The sequence below is a fragment of the Carassius carassius genome, chromosome 35, assembly GCF_963082965.1.
Source record: "Carassius carassius chromosome 35, fCarCar2.1, whole genome shotgun sequence".
Lineage (NCBI taxonomy): Eukaryota > Metazoa > Chordata > Actinopteri > Cypriniformes > Cyprinidae > Carassius > Carassius carassius.
The window spans coordinates 8417767-8438547 of NC_081789.1; the positions used below are offsets into that span (position 1 = coordinate 8417767).

At 40.3% G+C, this 20781-nt stretch overlaps 1 protein-coding gene across 1 annotated transcript; it reads right to left on the minus strand.

Annotated features, from left to right (window-relative positions):
- Positions 1 to 15621: 15621 nt before the first annotated feature.
- LOC132115681 (chorion-specific transcription factor GCMb-like) lies at positions 15622 to 20241 on the minus strand. Its single transcript, XM_059524098.1, has 5 exons — positions 19432 to 20241; positions 19061 to 19313; positions 18195 to 18307; positions 17669 to 17794; positions 15622 to 16790 (listed from the first exon to the last, which is right to left on the minus strand). Exons 1-5 carry the CDS (start codon positions 19525 to 19527, stop codon positions 15885 to 15887), a joined length of 1494 nt encoding a protein of 497 aa, XP_059380081.1. The 5' UTR covers positions 19528 to 20241; the 3' UTR covers positions 15622 to 15884.
- Between the last annotated feature and the right edge of the window lie 540 nt (positions 20242 to 20781).

A 20781-nucleotide genomic window follows, 5' to 3' on the forward strand; every position in this document is an offset into this window, starting at 1 on the left:
CTAAAGGCAATGATCAACGTCTCCCTCTCACATTTCCGCTTCTGAAAAAGTTAATATCATGTCTGAGAGAGGGATGCTTTGGGACTTATTCTGATATGTTAGAATCTGTTTTGCTTGGCTTTCTATGACTTTCTTAGAGTGAAAGTGAAGTGAAAGTGAAGTGACATTCAGCCAAGTATGGTGACCCATACTCAGAATTTGTGCTCTGCATTTAACCCATCCGAAATGCACACACACAGAGCAGTGAACACACACACACACTGTGAGCACACACCCGGAGCAGTGGGCAGCCATTTATGCTGCGGCGCCCGGGGAGCAGTTGGGGGTTCGATGCCTTGCTCAAGGGCACCTAAGTCGTGGTATTGAAGGTGGAGAGAGAACTGTACATGCACTCCCCCCACCCAATGATGATCTGCAGTCTTCTGCAGCCCTTGATTTGTATACAGATGCTGTGCCTTCTGACGGTTTGGGGGGGGTTGGTGGGTTAATGGTCAGTGGTTTGTTAGTAAATGGCCAAAGGAGCTGCTATCTGTGCCTGATAATAACATGTCCACCGCTCTGTTGTAATTATATCCCATAGTGATAGCTGGTATTCTGTGGAGCAAACAATGGTCTAGAAAACAAATTTTGTTTTTTTGCAACAATGAGGCAACAGTTAATATTATTAACAAAGGTCGCTCATCAGTTCCGTTTATCAACCTATTCGTCAGACGCCTTACTTGGTTATCTGTCATGGATAACTTCATTTTTCGAGCTGCTCACATTCCAGGCTTAAACAATCAAATTGCTGATTCTCTTTCTCGATTTGAATTTCAGAAATTCCACCTCCTGTGTCCAGGTTCAGCATCAGCCAGCTTGGTCTGTCCTACTTTCAGCCAAAGCGTAATAGATTAGACATGACCCTTCAATCTTATTTACATTCAGCAGCCAAGTACAACACTGCTTGGTCTCATTTCAGTTCTTTCTGTGCCACCTTCTCTGTAAATATATTCCCTTTCAATGTATTATTTGTTAGTGCATTTATAGTCCACTGTTTTGAGTCCCGTAAAATGCAGCCTTCATCCATCAAAAGTATGATCGCCGGCATCCAATTCCACCTGCGCTGCCTGGATCCATCGACTCTCAGCTTGCTCGAAAATTCATTAATTCGTCTCCTGCTTAATGGACTTAAAAAAGAGAAACCTAAAGGCTAGGGCTGTGCAAAAAATCAAATGCGATTTTCGTGCACATCTCATCAGTAAAGACGCTCCTGTAATTAGAAGTATATCTCCAGCACGTGCGTTCGGATCAGGGTTGCCAGGTTTTCACAACAAATCCTGCCCAGTTGCTTCTCAAAACTAGTCCAAAACTAGTCCAATCGCGCTTCCAGGAGGTTCCCCGATAAAAATTGCTTCCCGGGGTTACAATATAAGTTTTTTAGCAGGGTTTCCTTGGTAGAATTCACATTTTAGGTGCTAAATATCACGTTATTTGTATTGGGGTCGCTTCGACTCGCGGACATGAAAAACAACCACAGACTTGGCAACACTGATTGGCATTTACTACACCGAGCCGTTTAAGAAGCAACTGGGCAGGATTTGTTGTGAAATCCTGGCAACCCTGATCTGAACGCACGTGCTGGAGATATACTTCTAATCACAGGAGCATCTTTACTGATGAGATGCGCATGAAAATCGCATTCGATTTTTTGCACAGCCCTACTAAAGGCAATGATCAACGTCTCCCTCTCACATTTCCGCTTCTGAAAAAGTTAATATCATGTCTGAGAGAGGGATGCTTTGGGACTTATTCTGATATGTTAGAATCTGTTTTGCTTGGCTTTCTATGACTTTCTTAGAGTGAAAGTGAAGTGAAAGTGAAGTGACATTCAGCCAAGTATGGTGACCCATACTCAGAATTTGTGCTCTGCATTTAACCCATCCGAAATGCACACACACAGAGCAGTGAACACACACACACACTGTGAGCACAAACCCGGAGCAGTGGGCAGCCATTTATGCTGCGGCGCCCGGGGAGCAGTTGGGGGTTCGATGCCTTGCTCAAGGGCACCTAAGTCGTGGTATTGAAGGTGGAGAGAGAACTGTACATGCACTCCCCCCACCCAATGATGATCTGCAGTCTTCTGCAGCCCTTGATTTGTATACAGATGCTGTGCCTTCTGTCGGTTTGGGGGGGGGGGGGGGTTGGTGGGTTAATGGTCAGTGGTTTGTTAGTAAATGGCCAAAGGAGCTGCTATCTGTGCCTGATAATAACATGTCCACCGCTCTGTTGTAATTATATCCCATAGTGATAGCTGGTATTCTGTGGAGCAAACAATGGTCTAGAAAACAAATTTTGTTTTTTTGCAACAATGAGGCAACAGTTAATATTATTAACAAAGGTCGCTCATCAGTTCCGTTTATCAACCTATTCGTCAGACGCCTTACTTGGTTATCTGTCATGGATAACTTCATTTTTCGAGCTGCTCACATTCCAGGCTTAAACAATCAAATTGCTGATTCTCTTTCTCGATTTGAATTTCAGAAATTCCACCTCCTGTGTCCAGATTCAGCATCAGCCAGCTTGGTCTGTCCTCCTTTCAGCCAAACCGTAATAGATTAGACATGACCCTTCAATCTTATTTACATTCAGCAGCCAAGTACAACACTGCTTGGTCTCATTTCAGTTCTTTCTGTGCCACCTTCTCTGTAAATATATTCCCTTTCAATGTATTATTTGTTAGTGCATTTATAGTCCACTGTTTTGAGTCCCGTAAAATGCAGCCTTCATCCATCAAAAGTATGATCGCCGGCATCCAATTCCACCTGCGCTGCCTGGATCCATCGACTCTCAGCTTGCTCGAAAATTCATTAATTCGTCTCCTGCTTAATGGACTTAAAAAAGAGAAACCTAAAGGCTAGGGCTGTGCAAAAAATCAAATGCGATTTTCGTGCACATCTCATCAGTAAAGACGCTCCTGTAATTAGAAGTATATCCCCAGCACGTGCGTTCGGATCAGGGTTGCCAGGTTTTCACAACAAATCCTGCCCAGTTGCTTCTCAAAACTAGTCCAAAACTAGTCCAATCGCGCTTCCAGGAGGTTCCCCGATAAAAATTGCTTCCCGGGGTTACAATATAAGTTTTTTAGCAGGGTTTCCTTGGTAGAATTCACATTTTAGGTGCTAAATATCACGTTATTTGTATTGGGGTCGCTTCGACCCGCGGACATGAAAAACAACCACAGACTTGGCAACACTGATTGGCATTTACTACACCGAGCCGTTTAAGAAGCAACTGGGCAGGATTTGTTGTGAAATCCTGGCAACCCTGATCTGAACGCACGTGCTGGAGATATACTTCTAATCACAGGAGCATCTTTACTGATGAGATGCGCATGAAAATCGCATTCGATTTTTTGCACAGCCCTACTAAAGGCAATGATCAACGTCTCCCTCTCACATTTCCGCTTCTGAAAAAGTTAATATCATGTCTGAGAGAGGGATGCTTTGGGACTTATTCTGATATGTTAGAATCTGTTTTGCTTGGCTTTCTATGACTTTCTTAGAGTGAAAGTGAAGTGAAAGTGAAGTGACATTCAGCCAAGTATGGTGACCCATACTCAGAATTTGTGCTCTGCATTTAACCCATCCGAAATGCACACACACAGAGCAGTGAACACACACACACACTGTGAGCACACACCCGGAGCAGTGGGCAGCCATTTATGCTGCGGCACCCGGGGAGCAGTTGGGGGTTCGATGCCTTGCTCAAGGGCACCTAAGTCGTGGTATTGAAGGTGGAGAGAGAACTGTACATGCACTCCCCCCACCCACAATTCCTGCCGGCCCGGGACTCGAACTCACAACCTTTCGATTGGGAGTCCGACTCGAATAACCATTAGGCCACGACTCCCCTTAGAGGTGGTGAGTTTTCAACACGCACAAATTCCTTCAATCCGTCACATGACCTGACAATATCAGATGTTTCAATTTTTTCTGACCACTTCACCATATTGCTAAAGCACTCAAAAACTTACAGGAACAAGGGAATAATCTGTTGTGTACATTTCTGAAAATAACTCTGCTTTTTGTCCTCTGTCGTCTATGTTTGCTTATCTGAGGAATCGTACACAAGCTCGTCTGGAGGACCCATTATTTACAACAGAGGAGGGAAATCCTATGTCCAGAGCCTGGTTTGCATCCCGTCTCCGCTTCCCCAAGAGTATTATTCAGCTCATTGACTGCGCATATGGGGCTGCTACAACTGCAGCTTCCTCTACTCCCGTTTCTACCCTTAAAGCTATGGGAAGATGGTCTTCGGCAGCTTATGAAAAGTACCTCCGGCCAGATACTCGAGCCATCCTTGATGCTCAGAAAGCTATGAGTGATGCTTGTGATCTATAGTTGAAATAAATATTGCTTCATTAACTAATGGCCTTATTTAATTACAGCTTTGTTAGCTCAGCTTCCTTCCTCTGCTAGCTTCACGTTAATCTATTGGCTTATTCTTTTTACTAAATAAGATTTGGCCTCTTGAAACGCTCATTTTGATCCTCTGCTGGCTCTTTGATTTAGCCTGGCATGGTCTGTTTGGGGGGAATTTTATTTGCTGCTCTCCAAGTTTTAAATGGGAGATTGTCCCCAGAAGCTGCTGCTGTTCCCTGACTAGCTTTCATGGAGCTCATGAAAAGGATGGGTAACTCAGAACAGAGCCATACCGCCAAATTTAACTTTAACAATCATGGAAATAAAAGATATACAAATTTGACTTAAAGAATTGTCTATGGTATTTTTATCTCAAGTGGTCCTTACTGAAATACCAAGGGTGCCAATATTTTTGGCCATGACTGTAGGTGTATGTGACATTCTTCTTTCAGATGAACCCAATCAGAGTTATGTTACAAATTGTCCCTTTTTGTAAGATAAATATCCATATTGCAAACATAATAAACACTTTTATCTCACTTTTGGTGACTGCGGTATGCAGAAGACATTCAGACGGATGACATAAGACGTATGCGCAGTGCAGCAGGTGGGACAACTGAAACAATAATGAGCTGACAAGAAGGAACGGCTCAGACAATGAGACATGGCACCAACAAACGCACAAGCCATGTACTCATACAAAACACAGTGTCTAGAGACAAAGAAAAAACACTCTCCTCTTGGCTTATATCAAAATCCTCAGATATTTTTCTTTACACATCCTTGTTTTATGCTTCTAATTCATGACTGATACTTTGTTTTGTTTTGTCTCTATGTTCCTCAATAATCACACAACATCAACGTCTTACATCATCCACCAGAACAGAGAAAAAAAAAAAGAGTTTATTATATTTTAAATATGGTTCCCTATTGATACTTCACTCGTACTGTCTCTACTAAGATGCTTTGGGAAAACTCCTTTTTCTCCGAATACTGAAGCCTTTTTCAGTCACGCACTGTAACTGCAATAGCCATTGCAGTGTATTAAAAATGAATCAATGGCTCAGCAGTGGAGCTGCATTTGACAATAAAGTAGACTTGACTTGACTTGACTATGGCAACACAGCCCACCAAAGCGCTCGCTTTCCATGCTGCACTTTAATATGCTGCAGAAGGGCTATGAGTTGCACACTCACTGAGACAGAATGCTCACTCACAGCATGAGTCTGGCTCTTCTCCACTTGCGGACAACCCTCATTAAGACAGCCCCGCTCTCCCATTTCTCCTTTCTCAGTGAGGCTGAGAGTGAGAGACAGTGAAGTCTGGGAGCTAAGCAACCGGTTCTGAGCGATCTCACTCCAACACAGAGCCTGTGTTCTCATTTTCCCCGCTGCACTTCGATCTGTGTCTTAAATGGCAAACTCACGTTATGAGCGATCAGGCAAGAGTGATTTAAAGCTGGCAAAGCCCCCGCATACATCACTCTCCACGCAGCTCTTTGTTCCGTTAGTGTGTTTGCATGTGCATATGCAGAACGCTGTCACCAATGAATCAATATCACTGACAGCTTCGTATTTGAATGCGCCTCTCATCTGAGCCACGCCCATGCAGAAGCTAAGCTCACTGAGACCGATTGCTCTCACTAAGAGAGTTCGTGTCTCACTCTGCTTTGCTTGCGGCACATCTTCTTCAATGAAGGCAGCCCCACTCCTCCCCTTGTCCGCTACTAGTGGATCTGAGAGAATACACACAGCACTTTCGATCTGCCTGAGTGTTTACACATAACGATCATCAGTACTTCTCTTCTAATGAGTGGTTTGATCTTTTTAGGTGGATTAAAAGAGAAGGCTGTCACTTATGATCATAATCTCTGACAGTTTCAAATTGGACACGTCTGGACAATGCCCACACTGAGGCAGCACGCACGGGGCTGACTGCTCTCACTATGAGAGGATTCGGCACAGCAAAGCATTTTTTGAAAGCACACTCTTCTGAGCTTGGGGTCCCCATATGGCCACTCAAATTAATCCAAGAAACCCCCCCCAGCTCAAAGCGAGTCAGGCTTCCACCGCTGCTGTTTCCTCGTCCCCAAATAGAATGGCAATCTAAGGTCCATCCTCAATCTCAGACACCTGAACTGCACCCACATGAAATGGCTGTTCAGGATGATTACATTGAAACAGATCCTCTCGCAAGTGTGTCCATGGGGACTGGTTCTTTTAGCTGGATCTGAAAGATGCCTACTTTCACATCCAGATTCTTGAGATTCGCCTTTGAGGGAGTGGCATGTCAATACACGGTCCTTGCCTTTGGACTGTCCCTAGCTCCTTGCACATTTACAAAGTGCATTGATGCAGGCTCTTTCCACGTTGAGACAGATGGGAATCCGCATTTTGAATTACCTCGATGACTGGCTCAGAGGATGAGCTAGTATTTCACAGATCCTTCCACCTGAGCCACTTAGAATGCCTGGTACTCAGTGTCAATTTTGCCAAGAGCTCTCTGTCCCCCAGCCAACAGATATCATTCCTGGGAACAGTTCTGGACTCAGCCCAAATGAGGGAGGTAATCGCATCAGAATGTGCCCTAGCTATTCAGCAGCTTATGGCCTCATTTAAGCTTGGAGCCCTTCGCCCTCTCAATGTGTCTCAGAAGATGCTGGGCCTCTCCGGTAATTCAGCTGGGCCTGCTTTGCATGTGGCCTCTTCAGTGCTGGCTGACACCAAAAGTTCTGTCCCACCCCTGACATCTCATATGCCTTCGTGTCAAAAAGGACTGAACCTACGTAGCAGCTCTGGCCCATTGGAAATACTCACAGTGGACAGAATGTGGCGTACCCCAGGAAATGTTATGCAGAAGGAAGGTTCCAACACGGATGTGATGGGCAGGTTGAACCAAGGAACAGACATGCTATTGTGGAGTAAAATCCCCCCAGAAGAGTGGATGCACCACACACATACGGTTCCCCAATGACTCCAAAGTCATCCTGAAGCCAAGGCATGGTTATGTACCTAAGGTGATCTTGACTTCTTTCAGAGCACAGGTGATAGCTCCTTCGGAGCAACACCAAGAGCTAAATCTACTCTGGCCCATCAGGGCATTGAGAATATACATTGAGAGTTCTGCCCCATTCAGTCTGTTGGATCAGCCTTTTGTATGTTTCGGTGACCGCACAAGAGGGTCTCTGGTCACGAAGAAGGAAATTTCCAAATGGATAATTGATGCTATCCAACTAGCACACTCTTCTTGGGGCCTTCAAAGCACCATGGTAGTAAGAGCCCACACAACAAGAGGCTTTGACTCTTACTGGGCTTGGTTTTGTGGAGTTTCCATTGCAGAAATCTGCGTGGCAGCTGACTGGGCCTCGTTGTCCACATTTACCAGGTTTTATAATATAAATGTCCCAACTTTACAGGCTCGGGTCCTTTCAGCTTAAATGGACTTACTCTTGTAAAAGCAGTGCTAAATCAGGCGTTTTGCCTTCTCTGTACTCTCTTGGCCCCCACTGGTTTCTGAAGCTATACAATTTTTCTTGGAACGATTACCTCTGTGAGTTTGGCCCTATCACTTCCTGTGGGGCTTCCCTGCAATTACTTGGTCCCTCTGGGCCCTTGTTGCTCAAAGCAAGTTCTAGAATTGGTCGTTCCTCGAATATAGCATGGCAGCATTGTACTGGTTTCCCAAAGCATCATTGCAGATTCAGTATCAGTGAAGTATCGATCGGGAACATACTCGGTTACTAATGTAACCTTGCTTCCCTGGGATACAGGAATGAGTACTGCGTTGCTGGTCATGCTATGTAGCTGCACGACTCACTTCATTCAAAGTAACCTGAGAATCCTATGGCTCCACTGCCGAGCCATTGGTTCATTTTTTATAAACTGCATGAACCAATGGCCATGCAGTTGTTCTGCGTGATTGATAAAGGCTTCAGTATCCTGAGAAAAAGGCGTTTTCCTAAAGTGTCTTAGCAGACACAGTGGTCATTCCCATATCTCAAGGAACCGAGGTTACGTTAGTAACCAAGTACGATATTTATCTTACAAAAATGCTTGGATTGGAGGAGGCCTTTTTTCACCCCCTGGAGCCATGTGAGGGACGTTTTATTATGGATGCGCACACTTTATTTCACTTCTTATGAACTGTTGACAACCAACACCCAGTTACCTCCATTAAAAGTCTTGGAGCAGCCAGGACAATTTTTTAAATAACCCCGATTGGATTCGCCTGAAAGAAAAAAAAACACTTACACCTAGGATGCTTTGAGAGTGAGTAAAATACAGGTTAATTTTCATTTTTGGGTTAACTAACCGTTTTAAGTGGGGCCAGAAAAGTAGAGAGCTTAGGTGGGGCCAGCAGGACCGGGAGCTTGGTTGGAGCCGGCAGGGCCGGGAGCTTGGTTGGAGCCGGCAGGGCCATGATCATGAGTGGATCCGACAGGGCCAGGATCATGGGTGGGACAAGGAGAGTGGGCTGCTCAGAAATCTCTGGCACCACCAGAGTCAGGTCCTCCAGGACCATCAGACTAGGGGCCACCAGAGTCAGGTCTTCCAGGACCCCTGGACTTGGGACCACAGAAGTCGGGTCCTCCTGGACCACCAGACTTGGGACCACAGGAGTCAGGTCCTCCAGGACCAACAGGCTTGGTACCACCAAAATCGGGTCCTCCATGACCACCGGACTTGGGACCACCAGAGTGGGATTCTCCAGGACCACCAGACTCAGGTCCACCAGGACCACCGGACTTGGGATCACCAACCGTGGCAACAGACTAGGAGCTCTACTCCTCCTTCTCCGAGAATGAGTAGACCCGGGGGGAATAGGCACAGGTTGGGAGGTGGGAAGAACAGGTAGAGGAAGCCACTCTTCCTGCAACAGTTTCCTCCATTCACTGGCAACAGTTGCCAACCACCTCCCAATAAGTCCAGGTTTCTAAATCACCCAGCTCCTCTCAATCAATAGAGTCATTCAGTCCAGACAGAAAGCAGCAGATTATGGTAAACTCCTTAAAACCCCATCCCTCAACAGCATCAAGGAGACATTGACCAAATATCCCAAAAGGATGATTGTTCTAGTGGCATATTTGCCATCTTCATGCTAAGGATAGGTCTTGAGAGGCTGCTTCCTGTGTGACAGGAGCTGGGTACAAGAATATCCCCATACTAGCACTGGCTGACCCCTGGGTTCCAAACTGGTTGGTTCATTCTGTCACGAGTAGCAAACAAGATCCAAATGCAAGACAGTCAGGCTAGCACAAAAAATTACTTTTATTAAACAAAGACACAAAAAATAAAATAAAGCAGGGCAAAAATTAACTGGCACAGATGAACAGCCAGGAGAAACACAACCAATGACAGTGAACCAACACAGGACAGCAAACACAAGAATAAGTAGGGCAGGTAATGAATGACAACTGGTGGGACAACTGAAACAATAATGAGATAACAAGAAGGGCGGGGTCAAACAATGAGACAGGAGAGCTCTGTAACGGCAAACCAGCAGAGGGAGCCCTTGCCCGAGTACTGACCATGCTCCACTCCCTCTGTTTCTACTTTCTGTTTGACTTCCATATAAACTCAGACCTGTTCATGTGCTGATTGCGAAGTATCACCAGTTGATCTGCCTTACCAAGTGTTATTCCTTCACTGTTCCTGATTGCTTACCTGTGTTTGATCCTGCCGGCCTCCACTATTGTCTCTGCTACTGCCCCTGTGTATGACGAACGATCGGCAAGCCTCTCTCGTTTTGACCCTCTGCCTGTTTATTGACATCTGTCTAAAGCCTTGACCTTTAATAAACTTTCGCACATGGATTCTAACCAAACTCCAGCATCTCTGTTACAATCTCTATAACCTTTAGTTCGGTAGCTTTAGGTTCAGTATTAAAAATGCCAATGTGAACAGTAAGCGGACCAGGAATAAATATAGAATTTTTCTTTTTGGTCCAGACCAAAAAAACTGAACTACAAGTGTGATCACTTCCTATGGCTTTTATTAGGTCTAGGATCTCAGCTGTTTGTGTGGTCGTTCTTTGATGGAGAGAAATTAAATAGTTAGTATTTTAATGTGCTGATCATTGTGATAATGTTTTGTCGAAGATTTTCTTGTTATTTATACTAATTTAAGGGTTTAGAAATAACAGATACAGCAGAAAATTAGCTATAAATGAGTTAGGGACCAGGCTAACTATTGACATTCCCTTGTCATTTGAGGTGTAATATAGGCTAAAGCTTACAACAGATGTGTGTAATCTTTTGCAGTTACTGCAGGATTTGAGTGAATGAAGCCTCAACAGTTGTGCCCATATTGTTTTATGAATCATCTTATTGTTGACATTCTCATTTGTTTGCTTGGCATGTGTGTGATTGCTGTCAGATCTTGATTACATAAAATACTATTGTATTTGATATAACTCAACCAAATCATACAAAACATCCAATGTTTTTTAAGTCCACTAAAATAACAATTTTTAAATATTTAAAATATTTTTTTGGCATAAAAAAATATGTTATACATATTTGGCAACATGCTTGAGCTAACTAATCAAAATAAACTGCCACCCGTTGGCTATTCATGGCAACAGCCCTAGTTTTAAGTTGACACCGGAAGTGATGTTTAGATTAATAAATTAGTAGCATACCTGGTTAAAGAAGTCATTCAAGAATCATATAAGCTACAGACTTCCAAACGTAAAGTGACAGGATTGAAATAATACAGTTCTTTAGATTTAGGTTTACATTATTCAAAATTTAAAAAAAAAAAGCTCCACTGGCATAGCAATATTAGAAATTGAACTATTTACTGAGAATGGCCTGTATGTGACCTTTGCATTAAATTAATAAAATCAAATCAAGTGAATCAATCAATCAATACTTTTTAGTTATAGTTAATATTTTTAGTTTCAAGGTTAAAATATAACCATAGGCATACTTTGACCTTTGCAACAGATACACCTGATTTATGATAAATTCCCCGTCTTCCAATCACACACATTCCAGCACCAATCAGTAGCCTATATCTTGTACTATGGAATAAAAACTAACCTGTTGTTATGCAGTCGTTCATAGCAATCAAACAGTTTCTTTGGGCTGGCATTCCATTTGCTAGCATTCTTTCTATGGTTCATGGAAAAGGACAAAACAACAGTATCCATCAGTAAGACAGCTTCCTCTGAAACCTGTGTGTCAGATCAGATGTGCAGTGTGAGAAATGTCACACATCCTGTTTGTCCTATTCATGTGATCCTCCAAGTGACAAATTCAGGCATATTCACATAGCATAAAATGTGTTCTCAAAGATCTGTGCGAATTTGTATAAACTAATGTTTTCTTATGATGTAAAAAATCATCATAATCATTGATTATTGACTGGAATGCAAATACAACTATAAGTAAATTGAATTGTTTCATTTTAAAGAGGGAACAATATTTAGTAATATGGAGGATGTTAAATCTGTTTAGAGAGTTTTCCATAGAGAACTTTTAAAACCTTCAAAATAAACCCTTCCATGTACATATTGAGTATTTGACAAATGCTTTTAACTGCACTCGTGTTAGAAACTTGTGAAAAGATTTTCACTTCACTGGGTCAAAGAAGCATGCATGTGCTTTCAAAGGGCTTTACAGCACATAGTAGCACTTCAGCTGCTGACCTGATTGAGACGAAAGAGGTTGAGACACAAAAAGAGTTGATGCATGCTTTCATGAGTTCGTGTGCGCCAGACTGCAGGTGGAGAGTATGAAGAGCATGAGACTTAATGGCTGATATAAAGGAACAATAGAGACAGTAAGAGGTCATTACTCGGCACACACCACCTGCGATCTCTCCTGTTAATGCTTTACACACACACACACACAGAGAGAGAGAGAGAGAGAGAGAGAGAGAGAGAGAGAGACTGCTGTGACTGTCAGACTTCATGGTAAATTAATAGTTTTTTTTTTCAACTGATGTGAAAGTAATATAAAACGTCGGCCGTGTAAACGGGTGCGGTTCTCATCCGGATCGCGGGTCCGGCAGATCAAGTCTCTAGTGGCGCGGGAGTCCCTCAACGCACCCTTCCTGGACCCACTTGGACACCAGTGTGCATGCATGGGGAAGAGACCGGTCTCCCGAGGAGAGGCGCGTTGGGCTTTTAAACAGCGGCCGGTGATGAGGTGATGATTTCCTTCAGGTGTGCCCCATCACACGCCGCCAGCCCTGACTCAGCCGGTGACAATCAGGGCGGAGGCAGCTGACTCGTCACAATATATATATATATATATATGTATATATATATATATATATATATATTATATATATATATATATATATATATATATATATATATATATATATATATATATATATATGTATATATATATCAATGGTGTAATAATTTGTATGTAAATATTAAGTAATAAAGACTAATAAGTGGTATTATTACTTTATAAAGTTATTACATTGAAATGTTTTTTGTTGTTGTTGTTTTTGTTAGAAAAATGATAATGATGATTAATAGGTAAAATCTGACCATGGAATGAGATTAGTATTTGCCTGCATCTAATAACAAATGTGATTGCATTTCAAATGATAATCATATTATTGATGGAACTGTGGCTTACCATTTTTTTTTTTTTTTTTCAAAGCAGTATTTAGGCAAACATTTAATCAATATGTGTTTTCTGAGAAATAAACCCATGCCTTCAACATTGACAGCATGACACTCTTGCAGTTGAGCTGCATTTAAAACAAGATGTGCAATCTCTCTTTTAGAGTCAGTTCTCTAGAAGTCTGATTACAGTCTGATTTTGACTCAAGTCTTAAACATTTACTAACAGCTTGTGTATCTCAAGAGCACCAAAGATGATATGGGGTCATATGCTGTGAAATCCAAATCTGAGTGTGTCTCTGATCACTCAGGGATGTGGTGGCATTCGTGAATGTGTCTTTGAAGTGCTCTGTGGTTCCAGAGAATATCATACATCTGTCTTTGATTCCTTGCCTATCTCCTATTCACTGTCTGTAAACATCACCGCTTGAAGTTAGAAGCAGATTGTGATGGCTACCAGCCTACAGCAAAAAATATAGGGGTTAAAGAGGTGTAGAGTAACATCAATCATATTTTCATTTAAGAATATTTCCTTTAAAATGGCTTGCCTGTTTGTGACAAAGTGCGCAAATCACTTTGTTGATTATCGCCAGTGAAACTGCTTGTGTTACAAAAACACTAAGACTACTGTTTAATGATGAAAATACTCCTCTCTCTTCTGTTAACCTAATACTAAGAAATAGCTGCATAAGTCATTACATTACATTACATTTACATTTAGTCATTTAGCAGACGCTTTTATCCAAAGCGACTTACAAATGATGACAACAGAAGAAATATTAGTGTCTTTCACAGAGGGGGTTTTGGACACCTTACACTTTTTATCATAAATCAGAAAATGCTATTACAGCCATAAAAAAAATCTTAGGAACAAATGAAATATAAATAAATGGGATTGACATATGGAAAAACCTCTCTGTAAAAAAATTGAATGTCTCGTGTATGTAAGTGCTACTAAAGTGGGAATGTTTGGCTCTCAGAATTTTTATTATTATTATTATTATTAGAAACAGCCTTTATAGAAATGTATTGTAATTGCTACTTTTCTTTCCACTAGTCATGTTATGGTTATGCTCCAAATTGACCAGTGCATGTAAAAAGTATAATATTTCAAATGGCTTTAAAAATATATTTTTTTAGGTGGTGCTCCCTAAGGAAATCCTCTGAAATTAAAATATTGTTTACATGTGATATTAAAGTTGTGTGGGAGGACAAAATGGCCAACCCTATTCAAGCTGGGTTGAAGACAGTGAAGACTCTATCACCCACTACGTTAACAGGATAATCTAATTAATCTAATTAATCAGGATAATGCATTAAACTATATTAACAGATTGATTCCTGTGGAACTGGACACTGTGCAACTGTTTAGGTAGAAACCTGTCTGAAAGTAGACATTTATGTAATTCCTTTTTGGTGGGGCTATTAGGTTATTAGGTTTCCTAAACATACTTATGATACTTTCATAATAAGATGTACCAATTAGAATATATTATATATATTAGAAATTGTAATGAAATTAATGTTAATAAAATTACAAATTATTTTATTCGGCATTTCAAGTTAAATTTTTTTAAATTGTGTAAAAAATCTGAAACATTATATACATTTTGAGACATTTGCATAATGAAGTCTGATTTACCTATATTTGTAATGTATTTTTCTTCTAGCTGCAGGTCAAGAACAATCACAACATTTGGGTAATGCAATGAATGGATGTCACCCCCCCCCCCCCCAAAAAAAAAGTAGACACACACTTAATCAAACACACAATTATTCACACACAAAATCATGACTGGTGACTGACATTACACTAATAAATACAGCACGTGTGTAGGCTAAATAGAACATCTGAAAACATTGCTTAAGTGTGTATTAGTTCATTCCTATGTGTTTGTCTGTTACAAAGTGGCTGTGTGGAGAGATGCTGTCAGCAGCAGGTATTACAGCTTATTTGGTTTGCAATTATTGCCTGTTAACAGTCTATTTGCCTTAATATTTTGGTGTTCTCTTTTTGCTGGACTGTCAGATATTTTATCTGTCTGTTTAATTGTATCTCTTTTTCTCTGTCAAGTGGAATAGTTGGAGGTCTGTAGCCTGTCAGGGCACCTCTCTGATTTAAAGCAGGCGATTAATTGTGTGTGATTATCCTTGATCCCTTTCTGACAGTGGATTCAGATGGCTTATGAAGAGTGTGTTCGCTTTCTCTCAGATGCCTTAAAAGCTTTCAGTCACAAAGCCCATGATTATATGTTATTATGTCATGTTTTAGACTTCCTTTATGGACAAGCTGAACAAACATTGATATTTTTAAGAAATTATCTGTGAGTGAAAGCTAAAAGGTATTAGGCTTTTTCTGTTTTACCATCCCAAATATGATGACATACAGATTTTTTTCTATGATTCTTTGAATTTCCTATTAACAAGATAAATTTGACTAACATAATTAGTGTCTTTTTTTTCTATTGTAGATGAACATATGTTTGTTCTAAAAAGTATCACGCTGTACATGCCCTCAGTTTTGTTAGAGAGACCATTTTAATAAACATCAAATAAAAAAAAAATATATATATAAAAACCTTTCCTGCCTTCCTTGACAGTTTTTTATTTATTTTTATTTATTTCAAATACAACAGCTAATTACCAATAATGACTTTAAACACATTACTTGAATATATTGAAATGTATTCAACACTGATGTCAGTCTATTTAATCAATATGAATCAAAAGATTACATAAAAATATACCATCACTTTAAAACTAAAGACATTAAAACAGCTAAAATACTGAATATAAATAACAACACGTTTCTATGTACTTTGTTTTTTAATGTTTGTTTGTTTTTTGCTTTGTTTGTTTTGTTTTTTATACCCTGTTCGGTCTTTCAGCAGTCCCTCAGTATTCTCCGCTATCATACCTAAAAGGATGTGACATTCGTTCAGGGTAACTGTTTGAGCTGTAACTGCTGTAGCGATAGCCCTCAAAGTTTTCAGACCTCTCAGTTTTAGCTGGGAGAGTGTCCTGGTATGAGAGGGCAGATTTGATCACTCCCGAATCCTCTGGAATCTTCAGGTCTGAGTAAGAGTTGGAAGAGGCCTCTTCCAAGATTGAGTTACAGTTAGACAGGCCTTTCACATCATAGATATTCTCTCCATATTTGACAACAGATGGCTTTGGGCATGGCTGGTAGGATACTTTTGTGGTTGTGGTTATTATAGTCTGCAATGCTGCCGGTGTGGCAGGGGCTGGTCCAGTGTACCTACATGGGTATTCACTGTTGTAGTAGTGGTGGTTGGTGTTGGTTGGCAGTTGAGAGTAGTCTCCTCTATCCCCATAGGCACCTTTACTAAGAATTTGCTTCCAGCCATGATGCTTTCCTGTACTTTCTGCATAACTCCGCTCATGGCTGCCTAATGGACTCGTGCCATGAGGCATGCCACTCAGACTGCTCCCACACTTACTGGGTTCTGTCTCAGTTTGTTGGCTAGAAGGATCCTTATACAGTGCTGTTGGATAAGGCCCTGAGCCAAGGTATCCAGGGACTGCAAAGTCATACCCACAAGGAGTGCAGGTCATATACAGACGGTGGTTGGCAGGCTTCTGCAGTGAGCTTGGAGCATCTGCCATGGGTGCTGTTGTGTGTGTGTCATAAGGGAACTTGTAGGGCTCTGTGTTCTGGAAAGGAGGATAGTGTTGGGTCTGTATTGGGAAGTTGGACTCTGCAATGATGCTGAAGCGCTCTGGGCCCTCCATGGTGAGCTGGTGGATATTTGGAAAGGCCATGTCATGGTAACGTCCAGGCTAGTGACAACAGAAAATCGAAGATAATTTTTCTGAAAATGGCGCTACATATGGAGAACTTCCAAAAAGCGTTTAATACCTAATACACTCAAAAATCATCATATCATTGTAAACAGCCCTATTTTAGTTCTGTATACAAAAAAGTAGGGTTTTTGATTCACTACTTACTCTCACTTCAAAAACAGCAAAAATTTTACCACCTCGCTTCTGAGGAATATGATGTAGCGATCTAGTATCCATTCTAGGCTATTTTATTAATAAAATTCATGGGGCAGCATTGACAAGTTTCGGTGTGTGCGCAGTGCAATCTGCAATCTCCTGATCTCTCTTTCTCTGTGTGTATGTGTGCACTGGTTTGGGTGGTTTATGTGGACAAAAATGTGTATAATGACATGGCAGTGGTATTACAATGTGAAGGTGGTTTATGAGTACACTGCCTATAGCCCCATAATTCAAAAGGCTTTAAAAAAACATACTAAATGGGTTTTTTCTGAAAATCTAAAAGTTTTCTGTAAGGGGTAGGTTTAGGTGTAGGGTGATAGAAAATACAGTCTGTATGGTATAAAACTATTACGCCTATGAAGGGTTATACAAACCATTTAACAGCATATAATGTGTTAGTCATATGTTAGAAATCATCATACTCTTAAAGTTGTAGCCAGGAGGAGAGGGGGTTAATATGTTATGATTTCTTAAGACTGTCTAATGCACAGTATAATGGCTACAAAGAAGGTATAGTTGTGTGTCTAAAAAATGTTTTCTAATTGATACATAATAATACTCTAAATAACAGTAATACTTCTAAATATTACTTAATAATTGTATGTATTTGGGATTAACATTAAGTGTCACAGTTTTTATAAATGTGTGTGTGTTACCTCTTGCTCCACAAGTCTTCTTTTCTGTGAAAAGTGAGGTGAAGACATCCGTCTCTTCACTGCACTCCTTCTTGCTTCTGTTTCAGACTTACTTTCTGGTCTGGGGTGGTCATGTACTCCTTTAGCCTTAAAACAGACAGTGTAGAGAGAAATGGGAATGGGGGAAATCTCACATCTATATTCATAAAGAATAACTATTACAGTGACATCAATCTTTGCAATTAAAGCTTATGGTTTTTCTGAAGTATTTAATTGCTATGAAACTGTAAAAGGAGTTGTTTACTTATGTCTACCTGATGATTTCTTCCTTTTCTGATTCGTCCCCAAAAAAAAAAAAAAAATACTTCAACTTATACTCTAAGTATAAATGTTGATTTAGTAATATTCAATTATATTTTAGACTGCAGGCTCCTGTCCCCGTGTCTTTTAAATAAAAATTAAAGTCTTTTTTTATTTTTTATTTTTTTATTTGACAAAACATTTCTAAAATGTAATTTGCAAATTAAAAAAAAATTATTAAACTCACCTGGAAAAAAACTGCCTTCCCATCTACTCTCCAAAAATTGGTTACTGGATAGCCACTGTGACCTCGGCATGGAATCAACTCGAGAGCTGAGTTACAGTTTGGACAAAGCTTTTCTGCAAAATGTTTGAATAAACAGTATTATTAAAACTATTTCGTATGAATAAATATTTCTTACTGAGCATTTTACAGATATTCAAACAATTACCAATTTTATTTTTATATTTTAAGGAAATGCTCATAGCTTTATCAACTTAACATAAGTCAGAGCAAACAAAAGGTTTTGACTGAGCGTTTTGACAAGTGTACAACAAGTGTTTTGACTGAGCCAAACAGTCAAGGTCATTCATGAGAGGGTCAGGCTTAACTGACATAAAAGTCTGCCAGGGTCTGTCAGTCTATTGCGCATTCTCACTGAAAAATCTATTAAGACTGATTACGGTGAAGCCTATACACTCTCAGAAATAAATTTCCCTAAAATAATTTTATAGCCTAATGCCACAAAATAATATAAAGCTCCAGTGGCACAGATATTTATTTAGAAAACGTCTATCTACTGGTTCTTTAAAGAAAACTATTGGGTCGGATGACATCTAGAACGGACACGTTGATCTGAAAAACGTTGCCTATAATGTAACATCATGAACTCGATTACGAAATAAACGAAAAAGATATAAGGAAAATAAAATTATTCTTCATAAGAATGCGATTTCTTGCTATCCATATATTTCAAAGGTATTTCACACTACGCGCTACAACAAGCCTGTAGTGTAAAAAAAATGTTTGTTTGTTCTTATCAGATTCGTTTCTAACACGACCAACTCGTTTGGTAGATGCTGTTTTTTAGGTGAAGAAGTTCCTGAACGTACTTTGTTGTTTCTGTCGTGCTTTGTCACAGATGGCCGGTCTCAGCTGAAGTTTGGACCCGTCTGGGAGAGAGCAGTTTCGTGAACACACCACCACACCAAGACAGGACTTCTTCAAGATCTGACAGTTATGATTGTTGGTGTTCCTCATGGCCCATCCGCTCAGGTGTCTTTGTGCGTTCTTATCTTCACTGCTGTAGATATAACGTACATATCCATCCGTCCACTCCTGGAACGCATCATACTGCTTGGTGTCCTGGAAAAATAATGTTCTCCATATTCAGATGTTTATTTTGCGAGAGGACATCTAATGCAATTCAAAAATTTGGACAGACATTTAGAAACTATAAACGCTTAAAATATTTAATCTTTACCTGTGGAAGCTTGGGATCGTTTATATCCCAAGTAAGCTTCATCCCAAATGAACACACGCAATCTGAGATGTCAAACTGATCTGAGGTTTTGGACATGATGCGAATCAACTCCAGATAATAGCAACCATGAGATTTAAAAATCAGCTTTAAGACAAAATTCTGCTCGGAGTCTAGGTCGTTTTAAAAAAATGTATCACACATCTCTAAGTCACGTATTTTTACTTCCAGAAAGCGTCTTTATTTTCTCTTGTAAAAATCCACGTTTACGTGAGTCCGTCCAGGTGCACTTCACACAGGTAATGGTCTCGGGTAAACGCTGGTGTGTATATGTAAAGAAGGAGGCTGGACTTACACACACACACACACACACACTACCTACGTTCTTTCACTTTAAATGATCCTTGCGTTTCACCTCCACTAACGGCAAATTCTTTCGCAACAAAACCTACAAAAGTTCGATATTTGACTGCAGGGTGGAAATGGCACAGTTTGTGTTAAATAAATTTTCCTAACACATTCCAGATTTTATCTATGCGTTTACAGTTTTAAGGGGAAAATTACAGCCTCTTATAAAAGTGAACCCGACGGTGTGGTATTTCACGAGCAGTCAGCGAAATTTATGCGAGCGACTTTCACTGGGACTGAGCCGAGGCTGATGGTCACAGAACAGGACTGGTCCAGTTGGTAAGGTAATGTGATCTACTGCAGGTCATTAGTTGTTGTGTGTAAACGAAAAGCCGCACTGCTGACACAACACGAACCGGTCGTTAACACAAAAAACACAACGCAGCTCATAAACACGCACCTTTTATGTATCAATATGCGATCATTGACGATCATTGATTGAAAATTACAAATGCAAGTGATTTTCAGTGCATCCACCCTTTTCCTGTTTGTAACATAAGGGCTCAACCATATACAAAATGATAGGCGTACTGTAAGTTATTAATATGTTTTTAATTTAGTTAAACGTAAATTTTTGGGCTGCACGGTGCAAATGTAACCCAACTGTGCTTTTTTAATTCACTGTGGTTGTTCAGTCTAAAAATACATTAACAGTGCAAGCATAAACACAGACACACACACACGCGCACACACACACACACACACACACACACACATATATATATATATATATATATATATATATATATATATATATATATATATATATATATATATATATATATACAGTTTGAATCTTCTTTTTGCAGTTGTCCTAAATTTTTCACAAACGAGTTTTTTTTTTTTCTTGAGACAATAATGATTCTCATTCATACATAGCCTACATATGAAGCAAAGTGTTTTATTTTATAAATTTGCCTTACAATTAATGAGACATCACTCGCG

Excerpts from the sequence above, each read along its gene's own strand:
- LOC132115681 (XM_059524098.1), bottom strand. The coding sequence starts at position 19,527 with ATGTCCAAAACCTCAGATCAGTTTGACATCTCAGATTGCGTGTGTTCA. Across the intron at positions 18,308-19,060 it reads AGCACGACAGAAACAACAAA|AAAAGCTTTGTCCAAACTGT; the intron begins GTACGTTCAGGA and ends AACATTTTGCAG. Across the intron at positions 17,795-18,194 it reads GGAAGGCAGTTTTTTTCCAG|GCTAAAGGAGTACATGACCA; the intron begins GTGAGTTTAATA and ends GTCTGTTTTAAG.